At 51.5% G+C, this 22,188-nt stretch overlaps 14 protein-coding genes across 14 annotated transcripts; 7 read left to right on the top strand and 7 right to left on the bottom strand.

Annotated features, from left to right (window-relative positions):
* Position 1: 1 nt before the first annotated feature.
* On the bottom strand, positions 2-1,500 carry ASPSYDRAFT_183436 (uncharacterized protein). Its single transcript, XM_040843533.1, has 6 exons — positions 1,256-1,500; positions 1,106-1,202; positions 961-1,043; positions 649-893; positions 420-581; positions 2-359 (listed from the first exon to the last, which is right to left on the bottom strand). The coding sequence occupies exons 1-6, from the start codon at positions 1,435-1,437 to the stop codon at positions 163-165; spliced, it is 966 nt and encodes a 321-aa protein (XP_040699208.1). The 5' UTR covers positions 1,438-1,500; the 3' UTR covers positions 2-162.
* A 147-nt stretch (positions 1,501-1,647) lies between these two features.
* Positions 1,648-2,546, top strand: ASPSYDRAFT_135050 (uncharacterized protein). The gene has a single exon (XM_040840710.1). It carries the CDS (start codon positions 1,682-1,684, stop codon positions 2,336-2,338), a length of 657 nt encoding a protein of 218 aa, XP_040699207.1. The 5' UTR covers positions 1,648-1,681; the 3' UTR covers positions 2,339-2,546.
* Positions 2,547-2,788: 242 nt separating this feature from the next.
* On the bottom strand, positions 2,789-4,635 carry ASPSYDRAFT_92536 (uncharacterized protein; the record flags this gene model as incomplete). The annotated part of the gene is made up of 6 exons (XM_040852695.1): positions 2,789-3,022; positions 3,083-3,447; positions 3,509-3,581; positions 3,631-4,109; positions 4,170-4,359; positions 4,420-4,635. 6 exons carry the CDS (start codon positions 4,633-4,635, stop codon positions 2,789-2,791), a joined length of 1,557 nt encoding a protein of 518 aa, XP_040699206.1.
* A 405-nt stretch (positions 4,636-5,040) lies between these two features.
* ASPSYDRAFT_48601 (putative NlpC/P60-like cell-wall peptidase) lies at positions 5,041-6,018 on the bottom strand. The gene has a single exon (XM_040847662.1). It carries the CDS (start codon positions 5,960-5,962, stop codon positions 5,219-5,221), a length of 744 nt encoding a protein of 247 aa, XP_040699205.1. The 5' UTR covers positions 5,963-6,018; the 3' UTR covers positions 5,041-5,218.
* Positions 6,019-6,651: 633 nt separating this feature from the next.
* Positions 6,652-8,238, bottom strand: ASPSYDRAFT_48600 (UbiD family decarboxylase; the record flags this gene model as incomplete). The annotated part of the gene is made up of 1 exon (XM_040847661.1): positions 6,652-8,238. One exon carries the CDS (start codon positions 8,236-8,238, stop codon positions 6,652-6,654), a length of 1,587 nt encoding a protein of 528 aa, XP_040699204.1.
* Positions 8,239-8,298: 60 nt separating this feature from the next.
* On the top strand, positions 8,299-9,278 carry ASPSYDRAFT_71120 (UbiX family flavin prenyltransferase). Its single transcript, XM_040850552.1, has one exon. It carries the CDS (start codon positions 8,408-8,410, stop codon positions 9,086-9,088), a length of 681 nt encoding a protein of 226 aa, XP_040699203.1. The 5' UTR covers positions 8,299-8,407; the 3' UTR covers positions 9,089-9,278.
* Positions 9,279-9,487: 209 nt separating this feature from the next.
* On the bottom strand, positions 9,488-10,539 carry ASPSYDRAFT_157904 (N-acyl homoserine lactonase family protein; the record flags this gene model as incomplete). The annotated part of the gene is made up of 4 exons (XM_040842678.1): positions 9,488-9,854; positions 9,914-10,167; positions 10,225-10,372; positions 10,427-10,539. 4 exons carry the CDS (start codon positions 10,537-10,539, stop codon positions 9,488-9,490), a joined length of 882 nt encoding a protein of 293 aa, XP_040699202.1.
* Positions 10,540-10,890: 351 nt separating this feature from the next.
* Positions 10,891-13,490, top strand: ASPSYDRAFT_208167 (Zn(II)2Cys6 transcription factor). Its single transcript, XM_040843935.1, has 6 exons — positions 10,891-11,778; positions 11,829-12,028; positions 12,089-12,221; positions 12,277-12,501; positions 12,561-12,725; positions 12,779-13,490. The coding sequence occupies exons 1-6, from the start codon at positions 11,003-11,005 to the stop codon at positions 13,419-13,421; spliced, it is 2,142 nt and encodes a 713-aa protein (XP_040699201.1). The 5' UTR covers positions 10,891-11,002; the 3' UTR covers positions 13,422-13,490.
* Positions 13,491-13,694: 204 nt separating this feature from the next.
* Positions 13,695-14,442, top strand: ASPSYDRAFT_1159049 (EthD domain-containing protein; the record flags this gene model as incomplete). Its single annotated transcript, XM_040840062.1, has 2 exons — positions 13,695-13,907; positions 13,960-14,442. 2 exons carry the CDS (start codon positions 13,695-13,697, stop codon positions 14,224-14,226), a joined length of 480 nt encoding a protein of 159 aa, XP_040699200.1. The 3' UTR covers positions 14,227-14,442.
* ASPSYDRAFT_60378 (SDR family oxidoreductase) lies at positions 14,388-15,416 on the top strand (the record flags this gene model as incomplete). The annotated part of the gene is made up of 3 exons (XM_040849845.1): positions 14,388-14,698; positions 14,754-14,935; positions 14,998-15,416. 3 exons carry the CDS (start codon positions 14,388-14,390, stop codon positions 15,414-15,416), a joined length of 912 nt encoding a protein of 303 aa, XP_040699199.1.
* ASPSYDRAFT_409000 (alcohol dehydrogenase catalytic domain-containing protein) lies at positions 15,395-17,130 on the bottom strand. The gene is made up of 7 exons (XM_040846176.1): positions 16,809-17,130; positions 16,659-16,760; positions 16,451-16,604; positions 16,206-16,388; positions 16,069-16,149; positions 15,797-16,019; positions 15,395-15,740 (listed from the first exon to the last, which is right to left on the bottom strand). Exons 1-7 carry the CDS (start codon positions 16,842-16,844, stop codon positions 15,479-15,481), a joined length of 1,041 nt encoding a protein of 346 aa, XP_040699198.1. The 5' UTR covers positions 16,845-17,130; the 3' UTR covers positions 15,395-15,478.
* A 104-nt stretch (positions 17,131-17,234) lies between these two features.
* Positions 17,235-18,350, top strand: ASPSYDRAFT_34320 (alkene reductase; the record flags this gene model as incomplete). Its single annotated transcript, XM_040845228.1, has 1 exon — positions 17,235-18,350. The coding sequence occupies one exon, from the start codon at positions 17,235-17,237 to the stop codon at positions 18,348-18,350; it is 1,116 nt and encodes a 371-aa protein (XP_040699197.1).
* A 32-nt stretch (positions 18,351-18,382) lies between these two features.
* On the bottom strand, positions 18,383-20,034 carry ASPSYDRAFT_92526 (bZIP transcription factor; the record flags this gene model as incomplete). The annotated part of the gene is made up of 5 exons (XM_040852694.1): positions 18,383-18,635; positions 18,696-18,805; positions 18,856-19,265; positions 19,331-19,570; positions 19,635-20,034. 5 exons carry the CDS (start codon positions 20,032-20,034, stop codon positions 18,383-18,385), a joined length of 1,413 nt encoding a protein of 470 aa, XP_040699196.1.
* Positions 20,035-20,300: 266 nt separating this feature from the next.
* Positions 20,301-22,098, top strand: ASPSYDRAFT_92525 (uncharacterized protein; the record flags this gene model as incomplete). The annotated part of the gene is made up of 7 exons (XM_040852693.1): positions 20,301-20,345; positions 20,400-20,425; positions 20,482-20,768; positions 20,820-20,919; positions 20,982-21,353; positions 21,403-21,676; positions 21,736-22,098. The coding sequence occupies 7 exons, from the start codon at positions 20,301-20,303 to the stop codon at positions 22,096-22,098; spliced, it is 1,467 nt and encodes a 488-aa protein (XP_040699195.1).
* Between the last annotated feature and the right edge of the window lie 90 nt (positions 22,099-22,188).

The following is a 22,188-nucleotide window of genomic DNA, read 5'->3' as shown; positions in this document are numbered from 1 at the left end:
TCCAGATGGTTTCATTAGAAATACGCGTCACATAATTTGTGTACATAGGCTTGGTAGCTCCCATAGTTCAGTGTAGTATTGCCCGTATATCTCAAATGCATTTCCTATACGCCCAAGCTACCAGTAGCCAACGTTACTACTGAAGAGCAAGCTTAGACTATTTCAGAAAATAGCAATGGCATTTGGCGGCGTGGCAACAGCCCCCGTGTAGTTCAACGGGGCAGATGTTATAAAAAAGGACCAGCGGTTCAACCGCGCACACCGTTCAGCCAGGTCGTCAAGATCGAAGAGCTCTCCAATTGGGGTCCCCCATCCGGAAAGAAGAATGGGGTGCAGCATGTATTCTGGATCAGCTGGAGCTGTGTCATCGCCTCATTAGTAGATCGTTGGTTGCAACATCTGGATTGCTAGTGACTCACGAATGCTTTCGAAGGCCGGACTATCAGACGTGACCGCAGCAAACTGCCGCTCCCAGAGCCACTCGACTGTCTCTCGAGATTGCCCGAGCCCGGGAAATTCAGGAACCTTGGACTGCTCCTCTCGTTGCTCCTTATTCAGCTGACGGTATCCCTTGACGAACCCTGGTTCGAGATCAGACAGTCAGCGGGGCGTTATTGGGTCGGATTCAGGAGGATATTTCAGTCTTACCTGTCCTCAGGAACAGGATGTCACCCTGTCGGAAGTCGACTCCTTTCTCACGAGCAATACGTTTCACTGCCTCGAGTGGAATATGCTGGGTGCTCAAAGCGTCATATTTGACTCCATTTTCACTCGCCCAGCCCGCGTAGTCCACCAGGACGCCTCTACCTGCAATGCCCCCAAGTCCCTTTGACCAAAGGGACGAGGACCCAACAGTGCTTGATAGATCCTCATGGATGTCTCCTTGAGTGACCCTTCCTCGCGGTATTGTTAGTTGACTGATTCCAAATATCAGAGAGACCACTTTGGCAAACCGCTCACCCATTGTAGAATTTCCCGTGCTTTTGGTATGCGAAGTGGCGAAAGCTGTCCCACTGCGAGCTTCCCTGGGTATTGAACGTGATCTGTGGTTGTTATATCGAATCATTATCTAGTTCGCCTTGTGGTACACGGCGAGGAAACATACAACATCATCATTAATAACCCGAGGTGCTTTGTTTACAATCTCTCTCTTAAAGCCTTTTCTCCCTAACAAGGGAGGATCAATCAAGTCCAGAGGCAGACTACACCCTCATTAGCTATATCCTCTCTGGTGGGTTCTTGGATGAGTACTCACTCCAAAGAAACTCTTTCGCCAGTTTGGATCTCCTCCCGAGCAGCCTGCAATAGGCCCTTATCGGTCAGATAGTTGAGCGAACCGTACTCGGGCTTTTTCCATAATCCCCAGGCAGAGAATGGGGGGTCACCCTCGCGGAGAGGTAGCTGATCGAAGCGGGGGATCTTAGAGACTGCAAGCATTTTGAGGACCGGGATTTTGCTATTACACCTAGTGACATTAGTGGACCTCCGTACATTTATAACGCCAGGTATTCTTTCGCTGTTATGACCTCCGCCGAGTCGCCTTTATGCTCGGAGGTCTGATCTCCGGAAGCCCTTCATCCATGGCCACACAAGATTTAAATTCAAGATAGCCGGGTAGAAACTATTTTGATTAGCACAGTACATATTCAATTGGCCACTCAGGCTCTTCATATCTATCACCATGCTTATCGGACTCCTCCGCGTTCTACTTGAGAAACCCGCCTCGACCGACCATGGAGCATTTGAATCGTGGCGCAAACAGGCCTTCTCCACGCTACCGGGCGTGTCTGGAGTAGATTTTCTCACGGCAACCGACGAGGTCAAAGAGGGAAACACCTACCGCTACGAGAACGCCTACCATGTCGAGGATGCGAGTCTCATTACCACCGAACTCATCCAATCGCTTATTTCAACTGAGAAGGAGAGCATCGGCCTTGAGAAGGTCGACTTTCATCTGTATGAGCGTATCGCCTTCAACACCAGGGACGATATTGAGCCTCGCGACCGCCCTACAGGGACTGTCGTGGTGACGGTGGGAATGTCGCCCATTGAGACCGAAGAAATTATAAAGGACTTTTATGCCTGGTACCGTGAGGAGCATATGCCTATTCTACGGGACGTACCCGGTTGGCGTACCGGGAGTAGGTACAAGCGACTGGCTACGTTTGGATCCAATGCTGAGTTTGCTGCGCCCTATGTTGCCATTCATCAGTATAACCCGAAGAACGGGCTCGGCGGAGAGCAATGGAGCAAGTCTATTAAATCCAAATGGACCCAGAAAGTCATGTCGCAACTGGCAGCGCCGAACCACCGTCGTGTATGGAAAGTAGACGCTTGAATGCAGACGATAAATTCGTATCCTGCTTTGCCACAGGAAGATGGGACTGGAATAACACTTTGTTATGTATTTAAAGGAGTCGATACTTGATTCATGTTTGTGTTATTCGAACCGGATACTCGAATATCCAGGCAACAGACTGAGAAATATTCAATCCGAACCTTGCCGATTTGCTTCCATGAAACCCACTGACTGTGGTGAATCCGGGGGAGATATTGCAAATCGTATGGTGCAAGGCAAGCAAAATATGGTAGTCAATAGGCTGGATGTAAGTAAAAGCTGCCATTACTACTATAATAAATGGAGAAAATAATTATTCTTTCAGGTAGAAAATGTTTAGTCTGCATATTACATTGGCGTGGAGTCCTATCCATTTCCCTATCGGAATAGAGTATGTCCAAAGGATGCAGTAGTTCCAAAAGCTCCAAGCCCTCTTTGCGCACCGCACCGTTAGGCCGTAGATGTCAGACCTTGAACTTCTTTCTGCTCTGCTTCTTCAGACCTCTCATGGTGTTCAACGGCGCCTCTCTTCGAGTCTGCCTCAGCCATGGCGTCTGACAGATGGACAACCACCGCGTCCGTATCACCAAACTTCTCAGCCATTTCTTCAAGAGGGATAAGTTTGGTCTCGAATATTTCGAAATACATCCACACCAATCCGATGGCCATTATGATGATGAAGACCTATGTGGAAATGTTACAACATGGCCCAATCAAACGTAGCGGATGCCCAGGTTCACATACCAGAAAATACATCCATCCGATGTTCGCAACAGCCAGTGGAGTAACCTGGAGGTAGACTATTGCTGATAATGCATATATGGCGATTGCAACGGCCATCCCCTTCGATCTCATGTGGCTGGGAAATATCTCGCTCATAAAGACGTATGTTGGAGCGTCAACACCCAATGCATAGAAAACCAGGAACACGAAGAGCGCAGTCATCCCAACGCCCAAAGTTCCCATGGAATTATTCTTCTGAAACTCGGCAACCGCTGCCGCGAAAATACAGAGGGTGATGAGACAGCCTGCAAACCCGGTGAGCAGCATGGGCCGTCTGCCGATATTGTCTAGAACTGCGGCGCCGACAATATTGCCGAGGAAGGCAACTATAGCTTCATCAATTCTCTGGATTTCTGTCGGACCCCGGCTAGGGATGTCCCAACTTACTGACGTCTCGTCCAGCGGCGAGAATAAGCTGGTTGCGAGTTCCAAAGCCCAGTGCTGCATAGAAGATTGGCCCCTATAAGACAATTTAGTTGAGTCCAGATACTGCTCCCAGTGAAATATACGTAGTTATTCAGCACGAGAACCGCCGTACTCTGGCCAAGGAAGGAAATTCCAGATGCCAGGATCAGACGCTTCCTATACGAGGGCTTCCTGATCAGCTGCAGCCATGAGCCGTCCAGGGTCCGGTCGAAGTCAGCCTGCTGCTTCATCTGAGAGAACTCGGCCAGTGCGAATGCCTGTGCTTCCTCGCTGTGACTGCCACGAAGGCGAGATACCACATCCCAGGCCTCATCAGACCTGCCCTTCATTAACAGGTAACGCGGCGACTCCGGCACGAATGGACAGATGAGCAGCATGATCAGAGGCCAAAGGATCCCTATACCCAGAGGCCCACGCCATTGCAAGGTTTCATTTTCAGCATAGTAGAAGGCGAGCCCCATGAAACCGCCACTGCAGTATCCAAGCCCGATAAACACACCGCAAAGGCCGCCGAGAAAACCACGCATGTTGGGTGCAGCCAATTCCGAGACGTATCCTGGTGCTACAGATTGTCAGTTACTAGCGAGCCCAGAAGAGAATGCTGGAAAGGGCAGCAACGTACTGAGCGCCAGGAAGGCAAAGCTACCAGCACCAGCGAAGAAGCGAAATATGAGTAGCATGGCCATGTTCTGTGCGGCAGTCACACCAATGCCACCGATGATAGATATTACGGAGCAGTATAGAAGTGCGCTTCTCCGTCCAAACCGATCTGAGATCTCACAGCCACAAATAATGCCTATAACAGCACCAACCTGGGGGCATTCCACCATCAGCGCGCTGTCTCCCGACTACTCGTGTAAGCTTCCACTCACCTGGAAGAGGCCCGTGATGGTTCCGGCCATCCCTTCCTTGCCCGGGAAAATTCCGCTATCGTCCCCTAGACCCATGTATTTCAGGAAAGGTGTTTTTGCGAGTGTTGAGGCAACAATGACCGAAGGATATCCAAAGCTAATGGTACCCATGGATATGAGGAAACAGGCGATAATGCCCCGGGAACCCCCGGAGTTGCGTAGTTTGGGCAGCCCCATGTTAATACGTTATCACCAAGCAAAATACTAAGAAGAATGAGAGCTAGCTGACTCTGTTTTACTCCGATGCTGGGTAGGTCTAAATATCTACCCCGGATTTTCCCCACACAGGGCACCGGAGATCAGATCGCCGAATACGTGGAGAGAGTGTAGACACTGTGGGTTCGCAATAAAGGACCCATGAAACATAAAAAACATTATATCCTTTTTTGACAGAGATAGTTGCAGCCATGCTCAGCAATGGCCTGCAATCACTGCGGACGGACCAAGAGACCAAATGTATATTGCACCAGTCAACTGTCCTGCCTCCGATACGGCATCTTCGAAATAACGTATTCATTAACAGACTTGACTTAGACTGGCAAATACATTTTCTATTACTGGAATTATTGAATTTTGATGGAGACAATTTCCAAAACTTGTTGAGATTTAGTTTTCACTACCGATAAGAAGGAATTTAGAAAAAAATGAGCAATGAAACGGGCAGTATAGACTATGTACAAAAATTCAAGTAAAGCTGTCGCTGTGTGTTGAACCGAGTTCTATAGGTTCCATGTATGTCTAACCCCCAGAAACTTCCCACTTAATCCTTGACCTTCTCGTAGCGGTAGGGCTTGGCCGTGTGGCTTCCAACCTTCCAGCCAACCTCGCGCTTGTCTGCAACACAGCCGTATGTACCCTGGCACTCAAGGGTATTGTACTTCTCCTTGGAGCTATCGGTCCAAGACTTGAACAGAGTAACATGCCCATCAGCACCGCCAGTACCGGAGCCAAGGGTGCCAACAAAGTCACCAGGCTGGAGGTCATCCCACGAGATGGACTTTGCAATGTCCGGAAGACTGACAGTGTTCAGACCAGGGGCAGATGCATGGAGCGCCATGCTGACGAAACCAGAGCAGTCGGTGCGGTACTTGCGGCCATCGGGGTCGGGGTAGTAGGCGCTCATGGAGTATGGGATGTGGCGCGAGATCCAGTAATCAGCACGCTCGAGGATCTCGTCGCGACTGATCTCGCCCTGGTAGGAAGAGCTGCCGCTGTCAGAGCCGCCGTCGCAGTCCTTGGTGACCATGCTATCGGAGCCGGTCTTCACGTAGAAGTCGGAGACGTAGCAGCCGTCCTCGGTCTTGTCCCAAAGGGTGTTGCCCTGGATGCTTTCGCCATTGGTCTGGCAGGTGATGTTTACATCCTCGCCGTTGTCGTAGGTCGTGACAGAGGCATCGCTGGTCGAGGCACCCTTGCGGCAGTTGAGACCGTCGGTAGTGACTTTGTAGGCGTTGGCGACAGAGAGAGTCGCGGCGAGCGTCATAAACAGATTGGTGAGCTGCATGATGGAAATAATCGAGATTGAGGACTTTTCTTAAGAGGCGATGATAATTGAATTGCTTGATAGCTAACTTACATTATTCACTGGCATGACGTGATACTTATACTGTTGTCATTGAGTATATTCCCATAACTGTTTCCGCAACCTGTTTCCACCTCCCGGTGCTATCCACACGGTCTCGTATAGATCCACCGTGAATATGGAGTGAGTTTGAAGATGCTGCTAAAAATAGCCCGTGTTCTATGTGCGCAGCAGGCGATCAGCAGGGTCTAATAAAAATACGAGATCGCTTATGTATGATCGACAAGCCCTGCAGCCCTGCAGAATCATAATCATCCTCATCTTCTGCTAAAAACAGCATTGTTTCCTCGCTTGGGCCTTGTTCTTTACGAGTTGATCGGCGAGACTGCACCTCCAGAGTACCAAATCGCGAACAACACGAACTGCTGAAACACGCATGTGAGTTTCATAAACGAACACGATGTTCGACTCCATACTCAAGTCGTTATTCCCTCAGAATAGTAAACCACGCCGAGTCTGATCTTGGAAGTACGAGGTCTCTTGCAGAAGACAGGCGAATTGAATCAACACGCGACGGAATAGACGAGTTAAATGGCATGTTCAAACGAGGAGTCTACGAGGCTGGATGGATTGATATTTTTAACTGCGTTTGAATTCGATACGAGAGCCGATCATGCAACATCACTAAATCCATACTTCGCCCACTTGCGCTCCACCTCTGCCTGGACGTCGGCAGGATAGGAGCCCTGGAAAGAACCAACCTTCCAAGCGAGCTCTTCATCTTCAAACTCAACAGGCAGCATGCAGCACTTTACGACCTTCTTGTGGTTGCGCTCCGGGTTCAACCCGTGTCCGACATAGGGGATCAAAGGGATATTCCCATACTCGTCAAACAGGAACTCACTTGTTCCCGGCTCGCAGCGTGTCGACTCTGCCCAAATGACATCGCGCAGGCTTGTTGGGTCGACGTCTTCTCCAACCACGAAGACCTTGCCCATGTACCAGCCGGGCTTTGAGCTGAACACGACGTGGCCTAGTTTGGTGCAGAACTCGGTCATATCGGTATGCAACGCCCGGAGCTTTTGTCGGTCCACCTGGATCACGTACCAGATCGCGTGAGATTCAAACGGACACCACACATTCTGGATGGGCAAGCCAGCAATCTGACAGATATTGAGGACCTCGGCTGCAATCATCAAAGCCCACACTGTGTGGCTCTCCTCGGTCGCTCTTCCCGTGATGCAGATTGGTAGGATCGGATCTTCTCGATAGGTGATGGCGTTGACTTTAAACAGAGGGCATTGCTTGGGCTGATCTGGCCAGACATGTCCATGGTACTCCATCATGGGTCCCTCTGGGGCAGTCTCCGAGATCGATACCGTTCCCTCGAACACAATTTCAGCATTTGCCGGCACTCGAATGTCATTCGTTTCGCATTTCACGACCTCGATGGGGCTTCCGATCAATGCCCCGATGAAGCCGGCCTCGTCAGTCCACTTGGGGATGGGCATGCCACCGACCATGATTGCTGCAGGGGGGACCCCGAAACACAAGGCCCATGGCATGTCTTGTCCTTTGTCCTTCCACATCTGGAAGATCACACCGATATCCTGTTTGGGGATGATGGGGCCGACAAGATGGCGCTTGTCATGGGTCATCCCTCGAGTAATGGACCAGTTCGTCCAGCTGCCATCTGGGGTCTGCACGATGTGCATGCCAAATGTTTCAAGGAACTTGCCGCCGTCATGTTGATGCAGTAGGGGCGTTGGCAGAGACATAAGATCGATATCATCTCCAAAGAGCTTGTGCTCCTTCACCGGACCGGACTCGACTTCTACAGGGGCCAGCGGTTGGAGGTATCTGGCGTCATTGATCTTGTCGATGATTTCCTTGCCCGAGACAGTTGAAGGTAGTCCTAGGGACTTTGCGATACGTCCAAGCCGCTGGCCGGGGACTCGACTGAGCCCGACCGGGGCTCCAAGGACACGAAACAGACCGTTCCCGTGGCGACCCTTGATCTTTTCGAACAGTGGTGCCTTTTCCTCCATTTCGTAGACCCTCCGCGTAATTGCCGCCAGCTCCATGTCCGGGTCGACCTCTTCTTTAACTACAAGAAGGTCATTCTCATCTTGTAGCTCTTCGAGGAATCGACGGAGATCGCCGGCTGCTGCTAAGTGTTTGTTGGTGGCCATTACGCGAAAGAGGTGTGATAGATAACCACGAAGAGCTCTGGCCAATTTCCACAAAAGCACGGGCATTAAGTACTGTGACCTGGCTCCATTTGTGCGACGGTGCAGGATATCTGCAAACCACTTCCCCGAATTGGAGAATTACATCGGATGGGTTGCCGGTGTAGGGTGTAGGGCCGGGTTTGATCCCGGTGCAGATGGCCGCTGTTCCCCGAATCGGGGCGCTGGCGACAATTATATGGTGCAGGCAGTGATGCATCCGCTGTTCTGCAATACTTCCTTCTGCCTCTGCATCATGGATCTTTTTGGCGCCCCGGCAGCACATTACTCAGCCGCTCAAAGCAGTACACGACCGCGGATTATTGTCGCCTTGACTGGCGCGACAGGATCCATCCTGGGCATCCAAACGATCATTGCGTTGCGCCGTCTTAATGTCGAAATCCACCTAGTCATTAGCAAGTGGGCAGAGGCTACTATCAAGTACGAGACAGACTATACGATATCGAATATCCGCGCGCTTGCCGACCACGTTTACAACATTAACGACATGGCTGCACCGATAGCAAGCGGCTCGTTTCGCGTGGAGGGAATGATCGTTGTCCCATGCAGTGTGAAAACATTGGCCTCGATCAGCTCAGGAATATGCGATGACCTTATCTCTCGGGCTGCAGACGTCGTCCTGAAAGAGCGCCGGAGACTGGTTTTGGCAGTGAGAGAGACACCGCTGAGCACAATCCATCTGCAGAATATGCTTGCAGTTACCCAGGCTGGCGCAGTGATTTTCCCACCCGTACCAGCTTTCTACATCAAGCCATCTTCCGTCGGGGATCTGGTCGACCATAACGTTGGACGGATGCTGGATTTATTCGGACTGGATACGGCGTCGTTTGAGAGGTGGGAGGGATGGAAGAAACAATAAACTGGAGGCCCATATTACCAGTTCGGGCGATATAATCGGAGCCTAGCGCCGTAGAGAAAAGGGACTTCTGGAGGTCGAGCTGGCAAGGAACAAAATTACGCGTCACTTAAAGCAAAGGAGAGATGAAAATGTGGCCTGGGCGCCTCTCAGATTAGCATTTACAACAATGCACAGCAGAAATTGCCAAGTAATCCTAGCAGTATTGCAATACATTATGGAGAACACACAGGGGCTTTAGATGCGAGGACAAAATCGTAGTTATTACTTTCAGCAGTAATGACCCCGATTGCATTGATTGTGGGTGTTTTCAACTAACAAGGGATGCTCGATATTCGGTTGCACTACACTCTCAGCATTCGGTTATCTCACCCCCCTGATACTGGAGATGCTAAGACACTGCTAGCAGAATCCCGCATTGCCAGCCTTTTCCGTGATAAGCGCCTCTGCCGTCCCATAATCATGTCCGAATATCAGCCGAGCTGAAAAGGACCTCTGCAGTCGGCGAATGAATTTCCCACTGTCCAGCCATTTCCGGTGGTCCCTGAGAAGCCAGCCATGGGCGTGGTCTAGCTCATAGTTTCCTCGGACATGATACTGATCGGTAGTCCAGATAAATGTTCCGTCGTGCTGAAGGTTGACCTGCATAATACAGAGACCCGGTGTATGTCCCGGGCAGTGGTACAGGGTGATCCCGGTACATATATCCAGTTGTGCGTCGTTGAAAGTTTGCCAATTCAAAGTGTTATCCAACTTGAGATAGTCAGACCTGTTTGAGTAAGCTTGCTGAATTTTGATGAGCGGTCTTGCTCCTACAGGGCTACTTACAGGTACAAGCCGCCATCCGAGTTGGTCCCAGCAGCCCAGCAGGCGTGCTTGAACTCTTCTTCATGTACGTATATTGGCACTCCGGTGTTTTGAAAATGCTCCAGTCCGCCTGCATGATCGAGATGTAAATGGCCCATAATGACGGCTTTCACATCTTTGATATTGTATCCAGCAGCCTCAATTGCGGCCGGTAGACGATGGCATTCCTCGTAGTGAGTACGCGGGAATAGGTCCACCGCGTCTGCGCTCCATTGCTGGTAAATTCATTGTCAGTCAAGTCCATGGCAAACGGCCATGCTGAGTGCAACTACCCTCTGTACGTCCTCCGCACTTCCCGTCTCGAATAGTATCAACCCAAGTTCTGGATGATCTATAAGCCCGGCAATCAACATCAAGTCCGTCCGCGTGTGAGTGGGGTTTGGATTGCTCGCCGAACTTCCATTAGCGCCAAGGAGAAGCCTGTATTTTCAGTTAACAGTGATTTAGCTACAAAAGAGCGGCCCGCCAACCTACCACGCGTCGTCCACGTTCAATGTTCCTAGGTTCAGTATATGCATTTTTGTCCCTGGTGGACAAATATATGCAGGGAGACATCCTGGTGCTAGACGCTGAATTGGTGCAGCCATCGTTGGGATGTCGTTATGGGGAGCATCATACAAAACTCCCCCAGTCGATATTTATCGGGTCACGAATGCACATTGACCGAGCCGGTTCTACAACTAGAAACTACACCTTATTGGCCGAGCTAAAAGAAAGTTGGACACAGCCTGTCGGATGATCTCAGACCGAGGCTGGACAAGTGTTGGACAATCTTCGGACAATTATGCTTGGTGTCCAGCCGAGCCGCCATGACCCGAAGGGCATGATTCATGTCTCAGGGTCTGTGCTCGCTGACCAAGTTCTCCCCACGCAGATCAAGTCCTCGGTGGATGATCATTAGTTTCTGGCTAGCTAAGTTACTCGTAGCTGGGGTATTGGCAGTCGGGGTACTGACTACTGGGGTACTGGCTGCTCTGTCCCCGGACCCCAGATTTCCCCAGACCCTCCCCTGCCCGCTACGGTGTATCGCACAATATCCGGCCAGACACTATGGAATCAACATGCAATAGGAAGATTATCCGCCAGAGCAAGCATGTCACTCGGGCTTGCACTGGATGCCGCCAGCGCAAGACCAAATGCGATGGTGCGCGACCGCAATGCGCCAACTGCCGCATTCACAACCAGCAGTGTGTGATGCCGCAGGGCGTCGACAAGCGGACAGTGCCCTCCAAGGAGCGATACTCACGGCTGGAGCAGTATACCCAGTCGCTGGAATCGGCGCTTGTGAGCAACGGCATCGCATTGCCATCACGGCTCGACACCTCTGCCTTGACTCCTGATTCAATCGCCTTTAATCGGAATACTGCGGTTCAGACTCCAGTGTCTCGAGACGACAGCTCCTGGGGCAGCATATGTAGCCCGCCCGGGGAAGGGTCTAATTCTGCAGCGCCTGTGCTCCTCCCGGATATAGAGAGCCCGGTTGATGCTCTAAGTGACCGATTTGGGTCACTGCAGCTGGCGGACGACGGCCAGGTGCGATTCTTTGGAGCCACTTCTAATCTGCACATCCAGCATGTGGGATCCTTTTCCCTGACAGACCCGAAGATCCGCTCGGTCTATGGCAGCGAGCAAGTTATCCTCCGACATGCTGGCGTGGGTAATGCCATAGCAGAAGAGTTGGAAGACCATCTGTTGCGCCTGTACTTTTGCTGGGAGAATCCAAACATTCCAGTGGTGGACCAAGATGTCTTTTACGCGCAGAGGGCAATTTACCGTGCAACTGGCCGACCATCACATCTGTACTCGGAGCTGTTGGCTAATGCAATGTGAGAAACAGCCTGCGACTTGTACGCCATGTGTATTAACTTGTTTCCAGGTGCGCAGTTGGAGCAGCTCTCACACGCCGACAACCCTGTGGCCTCCCCGAATCTCTGGCTGAATTCTTCAGTACTCGAGCGAAAGCACTCCTGGAGGTGGAGATGGACGCACCTAGCTTGTGTGCCGTCCAGGCGCTGGTCATACTTAGCGGAGTCGAGGCATTCCTGACCAGGGATGCCCGGGGATGGCTCTACAGCGGTATGCTTTGGGACACCAACTGCAGAGACGTTTGCTAAATACATTTCTTTACTGCTCCAGGTATGGCCATGAGACTGGCAACCGACCTCGGGTTACACTTGAAGCATTTGGAGACTGTCCACAGCGAGCTTAGCAATGGAACCGAAATGAGAATGCGGAGAGTCGTCTTCTGGGGCGCATACATACATGACCGGTAGGCAGATCCTGGTCTCTATGCCATCTGCTGCTAATTTCTCAACTGATCGAAGCATGTGGAGTTTCTATGTCGGCCGCCCCGAGTCACTCGATGAGAAGCATATTTTCGTCGAACCGCTGAAAGCATCTGATATTGTCCAGGATGCAACCTCCTGCTGGCGGCCATACATCGAAGAAGGGCATAACCAAGATTCGATATCATTGCCCGGTCTGCTTGGGGACGTCGCCCAGTATACAGTCTCATTATGTCGAAAAATGTCGCACATCCGCCGCGTTTTGTAAGTGTCACAACAACTCGCCCGACAACGAGACTTTACCAGCTAACCCTGACGCAAAGATACAATTCTCCCTCCCCAGGTAGCACAGAGATCAGGTCTCTGCATAATGCTGCCCGCACGCTAAGAGCCGACTTGCTCTCTTGGGCAGAGACCCTCCCGCCGTCGCTCTCGCTGCGAGACGGCAAGGAACAACCTCTGCGACCACCCCATGTGTTACAGCTCCAGTGAGTCGATATCCGATTTACACACGCCTGGTTAACTGACTAGCTCCCCTTAGCATGCAATATCACGCCATCCTAGTCGTCATCGACAGGCCATTCACGTACGGGCGATATCAAAGACTGCCCGGACTGACCGCAGCAGACATCGAAGAATGCCACATGGCATGTACAGATGCCGCTGTATCAATTACCAATATACTGCAGGCCTTTCGCCATCACCATGGTGCCCGGCAGATGAACATCCACACGGTTCATTTGATCTTCACCGCGGCGTTGGTGCACATCCATAATGTCTTCTTCGCTCCCGGCGAGCGTACGCGTACAACAGCACGTAGCCTTTTCCGGATCAGTTGTCAGGTGCTATTAGAAATCGGACAGGCATATAAGAATGCTCTCCGGGCGCTCGAGATTATTACGTCTATCAAGTCCAAACTGGAGACAACCGAGTGTCGGCGATCGCGGCCAGCAAGTGACGGTGAATTCAACAATGGACTGAACAAACGGGCACGACTGAATGCGCATACCGTATCTACACCGGCCGGAGTCCCACTCACAGCCCCTGCAATGGAGGGACTGGATTTGCTGGAAGAATGCCTAGACATGTCGCCTTCTACAACGTACTTGGCGACGGATAGCCTGTTCCCCGAGGGTTGGGGATGGATATCACCACCGGGCTCATTTTCCACCGGTAATGAATAGTGAATATAGAAGCTTCATGGGATGATACTTTAAGTGTAGCGTTTAAATTGGAGTCTAGTCTTCAGCCACAAGAGTCGGTGCATGAGTGCTGCAATCAGTGGTGTCCAGTGTCCACGCATACTCGCCTTGTCATGACCAGTAAGCCCTGACTCATGCAGCTTTCCCTCATGTCAGTCATAGAAGTAGGGTATAGAACTCTACTAGATGTTTATAAAGCTGGCGTTCCTTGCGCTACGAAGAGGGCCTACACAGCCTGCGGTACTCTCCCTCACAATGTCTATCACCAGAATAAACCACAATTTCAAACACAAGGAGTTGAGCTACGATGCCACCCCCAACTTTCAGCCCGCTATCAAGGTATCGGTATTCTTCAAAAAGCTGGAAGGTGTCACGTTCGACACATTTTTCGATCACTGGCGAAGCGTCCATGCAGACCTAGCTATCGCAACCCAGGCCTTTCAGAGCCACATCCTTCGCTATGCCCAGGTAGGGACTCTTAACGGGACAAGGCCAAACTCGATTAACGGCATATGTATAGCACCACCAAACCCCGGAAATGAAGGAGCGGGCGCGCAGCCTTGGAGAGGGCGTTCTTGAATACGACGGATGCGCTCAGCTCTGGGTGCGGACTTGGGACGACTGGCTGGCGTTCTATAATAGTGCAGAGTACGCGGCAGCGTTGAGTGACGATTGCCATTCTTTTATGCAACTCCCGATGACTTATATGGTTGGATATGAGAATTTGGTTGTTGGCGATGCTTCCAGGGTTATTGGAGGTAGCGATGGCCTGAGCACGAGCAACTGAATGTCCGGGGCATATTCATATGTACACAAAAGTCGAGGGCCATGAGTCAGTCTAGAATGCCGTTATTCTATATTAGGGCCAGTTACTCCGCATTCTGTTCCAATGGATATAACTCAAATTCAAAAATTCTACCTGAGCTCCAACGATAACCCCTGCCAACAATGTCAGAAGTGACAACTTCCGATCGTCGTCCTCTTGTGTGGCTTATCACAGGCTGCACTTCCGGTTTCGGCCAGCTTTTTGTCTCTGCAGTCCTTGCGCGGGGAGATAAAGTTATAGCTACAGCAAGAAATACAACTTCACTTACAGACTACGCGAGTGACGAGAACGTACGACTACTCCAGCTCGACGTGACAGACCCCCAGGACGTTCTGGACACCAAGGCTGCCGCCGTTACAAAGTATTTCGGCCGAATCGATGTTCTGGTAAACAATGCAGGGTACGTCCTATCAGGAGTTTGGGAACAAGTTAGGTAGACATTACCCAGTCTCCTGGTCCGAAGGACCTCTAAGTAACGCTGCCCTTAGCCACGAAGAACTGCTCGACCAGTTTCGCACCAACTTCTTCGGACAAATCAATGTCACGCGGGCATTCTTGCCTCATATGCGTCATCGCCAGTCGGGAACCATTGTATTCATGAGTAGCATCGCGGGCTGGTTGGGGGTTGCGGCAGGGGGGCCCTATTCTGCGTCAAAGTTCGCACTGGAAGGTATGGCCTTGGGTGCACTGCTTTACGCACACGACGCTATCACTAACCACTTGACAATGCAGGAGCGGTAGAGAGTCTTGAAAAGGAGACTAAGCCTCTCGGAATAAGAGTCCACCTCGTAGAACTCGGGCAGTTCCGTACGAATATCCTGGCTGGCGACCGTCGGAGAATTGCGCGCCAAAGTCGCGCCATAGATGATTACGACACCGCAGTAAGGGCACTTGCAGACCGACAGGCTGAGACGAATGGTAAACAGCCTGGAGATCCCGCCCAGGCTGTCGAGCGAATACTCGACGTTGTGAGAGGTGAACGTTCGATGGCCGACGTTGAGAGGATTCCCCTTCGAGTGGTGTTGGGATCAGACGCCCAGAACATTATTCGAAATGAGTGTTTGGAAATGCTGAGGCAGCTGGATACATTTTCTGAATTCTCCCGAAGCACAGACTTCCCAGACGCAGCAGAGGTCAAGGAGTACAAGTGAAATAAATCTTGCGGGCATAATCAATGAATTCATCTACATTTTCAGTACGTTCTGGGTGCGCACTATTTGAACAATATGCCCAGACGCCCGGCGGTCTTTCCTGTGGCCATCAAATCGATCATAGTGTGGATATCATCCAGGTTGTTAAACGTAGTCAAATGGGACTTTATACCGTGCTTGTGGCTGAATGCGATGGGCTCCCCCATACGCTGGGGGATACCACTGCTCACCCCCTGGACCCGGTACCTCCCCAACAGGATGTCAAGTGCATTGATGGAGAGATTGGCCTTCGGGATCCCGACTACCATCATGAGGCCGTTTATCCTAGATATAACGTTAGAGCTGTAGATAGGGGGCTAGTCGTTGATGAAGTGCTTCACCTTAACACGCCAGGAGCCGTGGTGTATGCAGCGTTGGACGCACTGAAGACAGTCGCGGCATGTGCTCCACCGTTCGTCAGGGCGGTCAGTTTCTCTATATAGTCGGCGTTGGTTTCAGAATTGTATGTGACATCGGCACCTAGTTCTCGGGCGGATTCCAGCTGGGCGTCCGATATATCAATGCCAATCACCTTCAGTCCGAGGGCTTTAGCATACTGGATTGCTATGTGTTTGTTAGAACTAGGGGGTATCTATGGATAAGATTGATTTACCCAAATGTCCCAGCCCACCGCAACCGATTACTGCCAGCCACTGGCCGGGCTTAAGATCGCATTGTTTGACGGCGTGGTATGCTGAGATATTTGTCAGTCGTTTTTTATTACGACAGGTGTAGCTGGAGGCCGCTGACCTGTAATTCCGGCGCAGAAGAGAGGTGCTGTCGCAGCCATGTCAATATCCTCCGGCAACACCATAGCGTTCCGGTAGTCCGCGACAGAGTACTCGGCGAAATGGCCGTGGGTGGTGAATCCGTGTAGGCGACCCGTGCCTTCATGGCAGAAGAGATTGTGCGTAAGGCAGCCTTCACAGTCGTCTGGAAAGTTCAGCGCAACTAGTTAGCGTTACCTATCTTGCAGCGGGAGCCGATCAGCATACAACAGGCATAGCTGCACCCCAAACAGCCAACTTTGTCGCCGACCATGAACCCAGTCACTTTACTTCCCATCGCCGTAACAATGCCGGTGTTCTCATGCCCAATGGTTACCTTCTCCATCGGTGGCTTTTCCGCAGTGTGTCCCCAGAATAGCATCTACATGGCTCAGCACCTGTCCGCGCGCGCAGATCAAGGGATGGGAACAAGTACCAGATCGGAATGGCAGAGTGATGCACAGACATTCTTAATCAGGATGTCGTGCTCACCTATTTCTGGGATAGGGATGTCATTTACTTCTACCTTGTTGGTTGTCTTGTTCGATTAGCAAGAAGTGATCGCATCTTCCACAAACACACATACTGAGTTGTATTGGGCCGCGCGCATTGTGCCTTTCATGTTGATGACCGGTGGGAAATATGACTGCTTGGACTAGACAGAGCCCCCAGGTATAAATATCTTGGATCTCGCCCGGGCAACCATTGTTGTCCCGCCATACAACGGAGATCCACGATACTGTCCGTGGTGCCATGCCCTGACTCAGTTGTGTCGCCAGGCAGCCATGACTCGTGTCATTCTCGACTCGTGGAGGCCATCCGTGGCGTTAATGTTCGGACACAAGAATCGCACTGTTGCTTGATAATCACGTCTTACTGCGCAGCTTGTAGTGGATGCACATAATAGCGCTAAACATTTTAAAGGCACCGAAAACTCCCGCTCATTGTATAACTTATCTATATCCAGTCTTCAATTTACCCTCAATCCACCTGTGTCGGCCTTGGTCCTAGCATGGACTTTCCCAAACTCGCCTCCCCTCTCCGGATTGGGAGACTCGATCTCGGACATCGGGTAGTCATGGCCCCTTTAACTCGCTGCCGCGCAGACGACGAACATGTCCCTCTGGCTGTCGTCTGCGAGTACTACGCGCAGCGGGCAAGGATCCCGGGCACCCTCCTCATAAGCGAAGGCACCTTCATCTCCGCCCGAGCAGGAGGCATGAACAACATCCCTGGTATCTGGAATGAGGCGCAAATTCGGCGCTGGAAAACAGTTACGGACGCGGTGCACGCTCGCGGCAGCTACATATTCTGCCAGCTTTGGGCATTGGGCCGCGCCGCAGACCGAGATATTCTCGCCAAAGATGGCAGCGAAGTTATTTCGAGCGGAGATATTCCAATGGCACACACGAGTGCAACTCCTCGACCGCTTTCCGAGGAAGAAATCTGGGAATGGATTGGAGACTATGCAACCGCTGCTAAAAATGCGATTTCAGCCGGATTTGATGGGGTTGAGATTCACGGCGCGAATGGCTACTTGTGTGATCAATTCCTGCAGGACACCTGCAATAACCGAGTCGATCAATGGGGTGATAGCGTTCAGAACCGGTCGCGATTCGGACTAGAGGTCGCCAAGGCCGTCTCAGCCGCGGTGGGATCCCATCGAACGGGTTATCGAATCAGTCCCTGGAGCACTTTCCAAGGAATGCGCATGCAAGACCTACAACCACAATTCACCCACCTTGTAGAAAACCTCCGCTTGATGGATCTCGCCTACCTGCACGTGGTTGAGCCGCGCATATCGGGCGCTGTGACTGTTGAGGCAGAGGAAGAAGACCGCAACTTCCTACTGGAGGCCTACGGCAGCGATGGTGTGGTCATCCTCGCCGGGGGTTTCACTGCGGAATCAGCGGAACGGACAATCCAAGCCTGTGAACCGTCCCAGATCGCCATCGCCTTTGGCCGTCACTTCCTGTCCAACCCCGATCTCCCTGTTCGCCTCATCAAGGGCATCAAATTGAACCAGTACGATCGGCCGACTTTTTATACGCCCAAGTCCCCAATGGGATATGTCGACTATCCGTTCAGTGAAGTATTTATCAGTGGTACAGGTCTAGCTCTCAATTAAATGTGCCCACGATTTTCCTTTTCTCCGTAATCTCAGTCTTTTCCGTAGATGGCCGGTATCATCTCCGGCAAGTAATCTTGGAAAGGGGCCAGCACGGCCCAATTGGATAGTTTCCTTACGTGCTTTTCGAAGATTTGATTTAGTTCCACATTATCAGCGTGGGTAGAAATTGCATCCATGTCATCGTATGGCCAGTTAACGGTGACGTTCTGCGAATACAGCTCGGAGAAGACAGCAAATGGATATTTATCGGGTTGCTCTATGAGCAAATCGCGAACGCGAGGCCTTCTGGATAGTTAGCGCGTGTGCATCCTTGGTGCATCAGCCATGTGGCCGCGTACATACCAGGGAATGTTGTCAATCCAGGCGGGGTGTGGAACGGTGATCTGGGTGGCAGTTGGTCGTAGCCAACGAGGCATCTGTTCGTAGTTGGCATCTGTAGGTGATATTTGCCACTATCTTAAGGTAAGCTTGTGTCGAGACAAACAGGGAAGAGTGGACGTACTCGCATGGTGCGATACATTATGAACATAAAACCTAACTTTTGCGGAATCCCAACATGGGGAAAGGTGGTGAGTACTTCTCCCAACACCCTACTTGCAGCGTGAGATTCTGGAGGATAAGGTCCCGGATGTAGGATTGCTTGTAAGGAGGGCTGTAACGGCCCCAGGACGGTCTCCAAATCATACCCCTTGGCTAGCATGGAGCGCCTTGAGTCGATGAAATCGAGCAGGATCTGGTCCAACGGACATGTCGCAGATGTGTGTTTGGGTAGGACAGAGGCAATGGTCGTGCCAAGTTGTGGTTGATAGAGCGTCGAGTTGAGTGACGATGGCCAAATTGGTCTGATGGTTCTGTGGGGCGAGGTCATGATAGGCTGTGGCAGGTTTTGAGAGACCTGCTGTATATGCTCATCTGTAGACATTTTTGGTTTCCATTTTAACATGCACTCACCCCACACACTGGCTTGGCTTCCTTACCTCGTGGTGCGGTCGGATCTGAAGGCTGTGCACTTCGGCTCTGGCCTAGCGATGTCGAACTGCCGGTACACACGTCATGAATTTGAGCCAGAGGCATGCTTGTGGAGGCCCCAAAGGCAGTTGTCGTCACATCTTGGGCCGGGTCAGCACGTATGTGGTCATGCGTGTCAATCACCCTAGTTGCTTCGCCGGGCTGCTCCTGTTGCGTCCCATCATAAACTGGTCCGGGCTCCTCGTCGGCTGCAAAGAGAAGAGGGTGAGCGAGACGGCCTAGAAAGGTCAAAGAAATTGACGGGCATCATACCCAGAGCAGCAGTGTCCTCGCCGATGGTAATATCGGCTACCGGACTTTCAGTTTCATCCACTGCCCCGCCATTGTCATCGTCATCACAATTGTCCACCTCGGCCGCCCCGTTGAGCGCGAATTGACCGATACTGTCGAGATAGGATCTCAGTTTCCGGTTCTCGTCGCGCAGCTGCTGGACAGACTCCATCAAATTGCGTTCGCGGACCGAGCAATCGGCCTTTGCACGAGCCAAGTCATCTTCCAAATCCTGAAGTCGTGACTTGACGCGCTGGCGGAGAGCGCGCTGGGCCTTGCGATCGAGATCGCGCTTCTGCTGCACCTGGTGAGCAGTCAAGGCCGAGACCTTCCGGTTGCGCCGGGCGCGCGTAATGGGGGTGCTGGAGCTCGGATTTGGCATGATTCAGGAACAAACATTGGTGATGAGTGATGTGAGCAGGGTTGAGTGTTGGGATGGTGAGGGTGAAGTGTTGTTGTTGGGGTTGAGTGCCTGAGTCATGGCTGGTTTGTGCAGGATGAGGTAAGCGCATAATTCATGGACATGACTCATGCATTTCTGCTGCACAACTATATACTCCAGTGTCAAGTGTCCAGTGCCCCAATTGCTACACTTTCGGCCAGAGAACAGGAAGTGTTTGTATCAATCAAGTTATTAAATTACTGAAAATGGAGTTGGAACAACATTTAACGCAGCTCTTCAATAACAATGCTGTGAGTACTTCCTGGCTGGATTATCAAGATATATAATAACGCAGCCGGAACTAGTACGTGGACTGCCAGAACAACCAAACGTGAGCTCCGCCCTTTGATTGCTATTGTACCATTGTCGTAATCTGGAATATAACAGGGTTTCCGTCTATAATCCGGCCACCGGAGATCTTGTTAGTGACAAGATCCCTGTTGCAGGAGCAGACGATGTCGAGACCGCCGTTCGTGCTGCCAACGGCGCGTTTGCCCCAGGTGCTGAGTGGCGTCGCATGTCCTTTCCTGAGCGCCAAAAAATCCTCCTGCGATTTGCCGACCTGCTCGAAGAAAACCAAGAAAGCCTGGCATATCTGACACGGTTGACGCTTGGGGCCCCCTTCTTGCCGTTTGGAAAGTCGGAGATTGGAACCGCCATTGGATGTTTTCGCTGTAAGTCAGGACCTGTCCGCGAGTGACTTTCTCCTCACCGGGCGTAAACAGACTATGCAGGCTGGATCGACAAATTCGGAGGCCAGTCGTTCCCTGCCGATGATGGCTTCTACAAGATTGTCCGGAACGAGCCCCTTGGGGTCGTCGCTGGGTACGTGCTGGATTCAGCATTCCACTAACGGAAAATGAAGTGGGAGCTAATTTTGAGCACAGAATAATCCCGTGGAATGGACCTTTGGCATCAGTCGGTCTTAAAGCGGCCCCTGCCTTAGCTGCAGGAAATGTCTTCATTCTCAAGCCCAGCGAAAAGACACCGTTGATGGCGGCCGCACTAGGTAAATTGGTGCTGGAGGCTGGTTTTCCCCCGGGCGTGTTTCAAATACTGCTCGGCGATGGGAGTACTGGTGCACTCCTGGCAAGCCACATGGAAGTGGCCAAAGTCAGCTTCACCGGTAGCGTAGCCACAGGAAAAGCAGTGCAAGTTTTGGCTGCAAAGAGCAATCTCAAACGTTGTACCTTAGAGCTCGGTGGTAAGAGCCCAGCGGTCGTGTTTGACGATGCGGATCTATCCAATGCCGTTCAATGGTAAGTACCCCGAAGCTTCGTGAAACAGAGGCAGTTGCTAAAGGATCAGGTGTGTGAATGGTTTGACGAACAACTCCGGGCAGATCTGCTTTGCGGCGTCGCGCGTTTACGTCCAGGAAGGCATTTACGACAAGTTTCTAGCTGCGTATCAGAAGGCCTTCGAGGCTAAACGTGCCGTGACCGGGGATCCTAACGCTGCAGGGTCAGAGATCGGTCCTGTTGTCGACAAAGCTCAATATGACCGCATATTAGGCATTGTTGATAACGCCAAAGAAGAAGGCCAGGGCACTCTCCTTGTCGGAGGAAAGCCACTGCTCTCTAAGGTGGGCTATAAACCCTGGAGCTCCGAAGCCGTTGCGAAGTATACGCTAACGGACTGTAGGGCTATTATGTCGAACCAGCCATTTTTACGGACACTAAGCCGGATGCGTCTATCTACAAGGAAGAGATTTTTGGTCCTGTCGTGGTAATCAACAGATTCAAAACGGAAGAAGAAGTGCTTTCTCGGTCTAACAACAGCAAATATGGACTGATGGCGGGCGTGTTTACCCAGGATATCAATCGAGCTCTCCGCGTAAGCTCTGAGTTTGATTCAGGCGTGGTTGGAATCAACTGCATCAGTACAATCCATTTCTCGTGCCCGTTTGGGGGTACCAAGCAAAGCGGCTTGGGACGGGAACTGGGGGTTAATGCCTTGTTGGCGTATACTGAGCCCAAGACGGTGTTGATAAACATGAAATACTAGTTAGACTACGAGAGAATAGATTTGCAGTATCTATCGATGCGTGCGTTGAATAGCCAGACTATACATAGACCCATGGGGTCAGTAACAGGA

This window comes from Aspergillus sydowii (genome assembly GCF_001890705.1).
Source record: "Aspergillus sydowii CBS 593.65 unplaced genomic scaffold ASPSYscaffold_11, whole genome shotgun sequence".
Lineage (NCBI taxonomy): Eukaryota > Fungi > Ascomycota > Eurotiomycetes > Eurotiales > Aspergillaceae > Aspergillus > Aspergillus sydowii.
Note: the sequence above shows the minus strand (reverse complement) of the source record. Positions and strands in the feature narration are given on the sequence as shown.

What these genes read in the sequence shown, in the direction of transcription:
- ASPSYDRAFT_183436 (XM_040843533.1), bottom strand. Translation starts at nt 1,437, where the DNA reads ATGCTTGCAGTCTCTAAGATCCCCCGCTTCGATCAGCTACCTCTCCGC. An exon ending in GGCGAAAGAGTTTCTTTGGA is followed by an intron (nt 1,203 to 1,255) that starts GTGAGTACTCAT and finishes ATGAGGGTGTAG; the next exon opens with TCTGCCTCTGGACTTGATTG. An exon ending in TCCGGCCTTCGAAAGCATTC is followed by an intron (nt 360 to 419) that starts GTGAGTCACTAG and finishes GCGATGACACAG; the next exon opens with CTCCAGCTGATCCAGAATAC.
- ASPSYDRAFT_135050 (XM_040840710.1), top strand. Translation starts at nt 1,682, where the DNA reads ATGCTTATCGGACTCCTCCGCGTTCTACTTGAGAAACCCGCCTCGACC.
- ASPSYDRAFT_48601 (XM_040847662.1), bottom strand. Translation starts at nt 5,962, where the DNA reads ATGCAGCTCACCAATCTGTTTATGACGCTCGCCGCGACTCTCTCTGTC.
- ASPSYDRAFT_71120 (XM_040850552.1), top strand. Translation starts at nt 8,408, where the DNA reads ATGGTGCAGGCAGTGATGCATCCGCTGTTCTGCAATACTTCCTTCTGC.
- ASPSYDRAFT_208167 (XM_040843935.1), top strand. Translation starts at nt 11,003, where the DNA reads ATGGAATCAACATGCAATAGGAAGATTATCCGCCAGAGCAAGCATGTC. An exon ending in GGCGCATACATACATGACCG is followed by an intron (nt 12,222 to 12,276) that starts GTAGGCAGATCC and finishes AACTGATCGAAG; the next exon opens with CATGTGGAGTTTCTATGTCG. An exon ending in CCCCATGTGTTACAGCTCCA is followed by an intron (nt 12,726 to 12,778) that starts GTGAGTCGATAT and finishes AGCTCCCCTTAG; the next exon opens with CATGCAATATCACGCCATCC.
- ASPSYDRAFT_409000 (XM_040846176.1), bottom strand. Translation starts at nt 16,844, where the DNA reads ATGAAAGGCACAATGCGCGCGGCCCAATACAACTCA. An exon ending in GCGCGGCCCAATACAACTCA is followed by an intron (nt 16,761 to 16,808) that starts GTATGTGTGTTT and finishes TAATCGAACAAG; the next exon opens with ACAACCAACAAGGTAGAAGT. An exon ending in CTTCTGCGCCGGAATTACAG is followed by an intron (nt 16,150 to 16,205) that starts GTCAGCGGCCTC and finishes CAAATATCTCAG; the next exon opens with CATACCACGCCGTCAAACAA.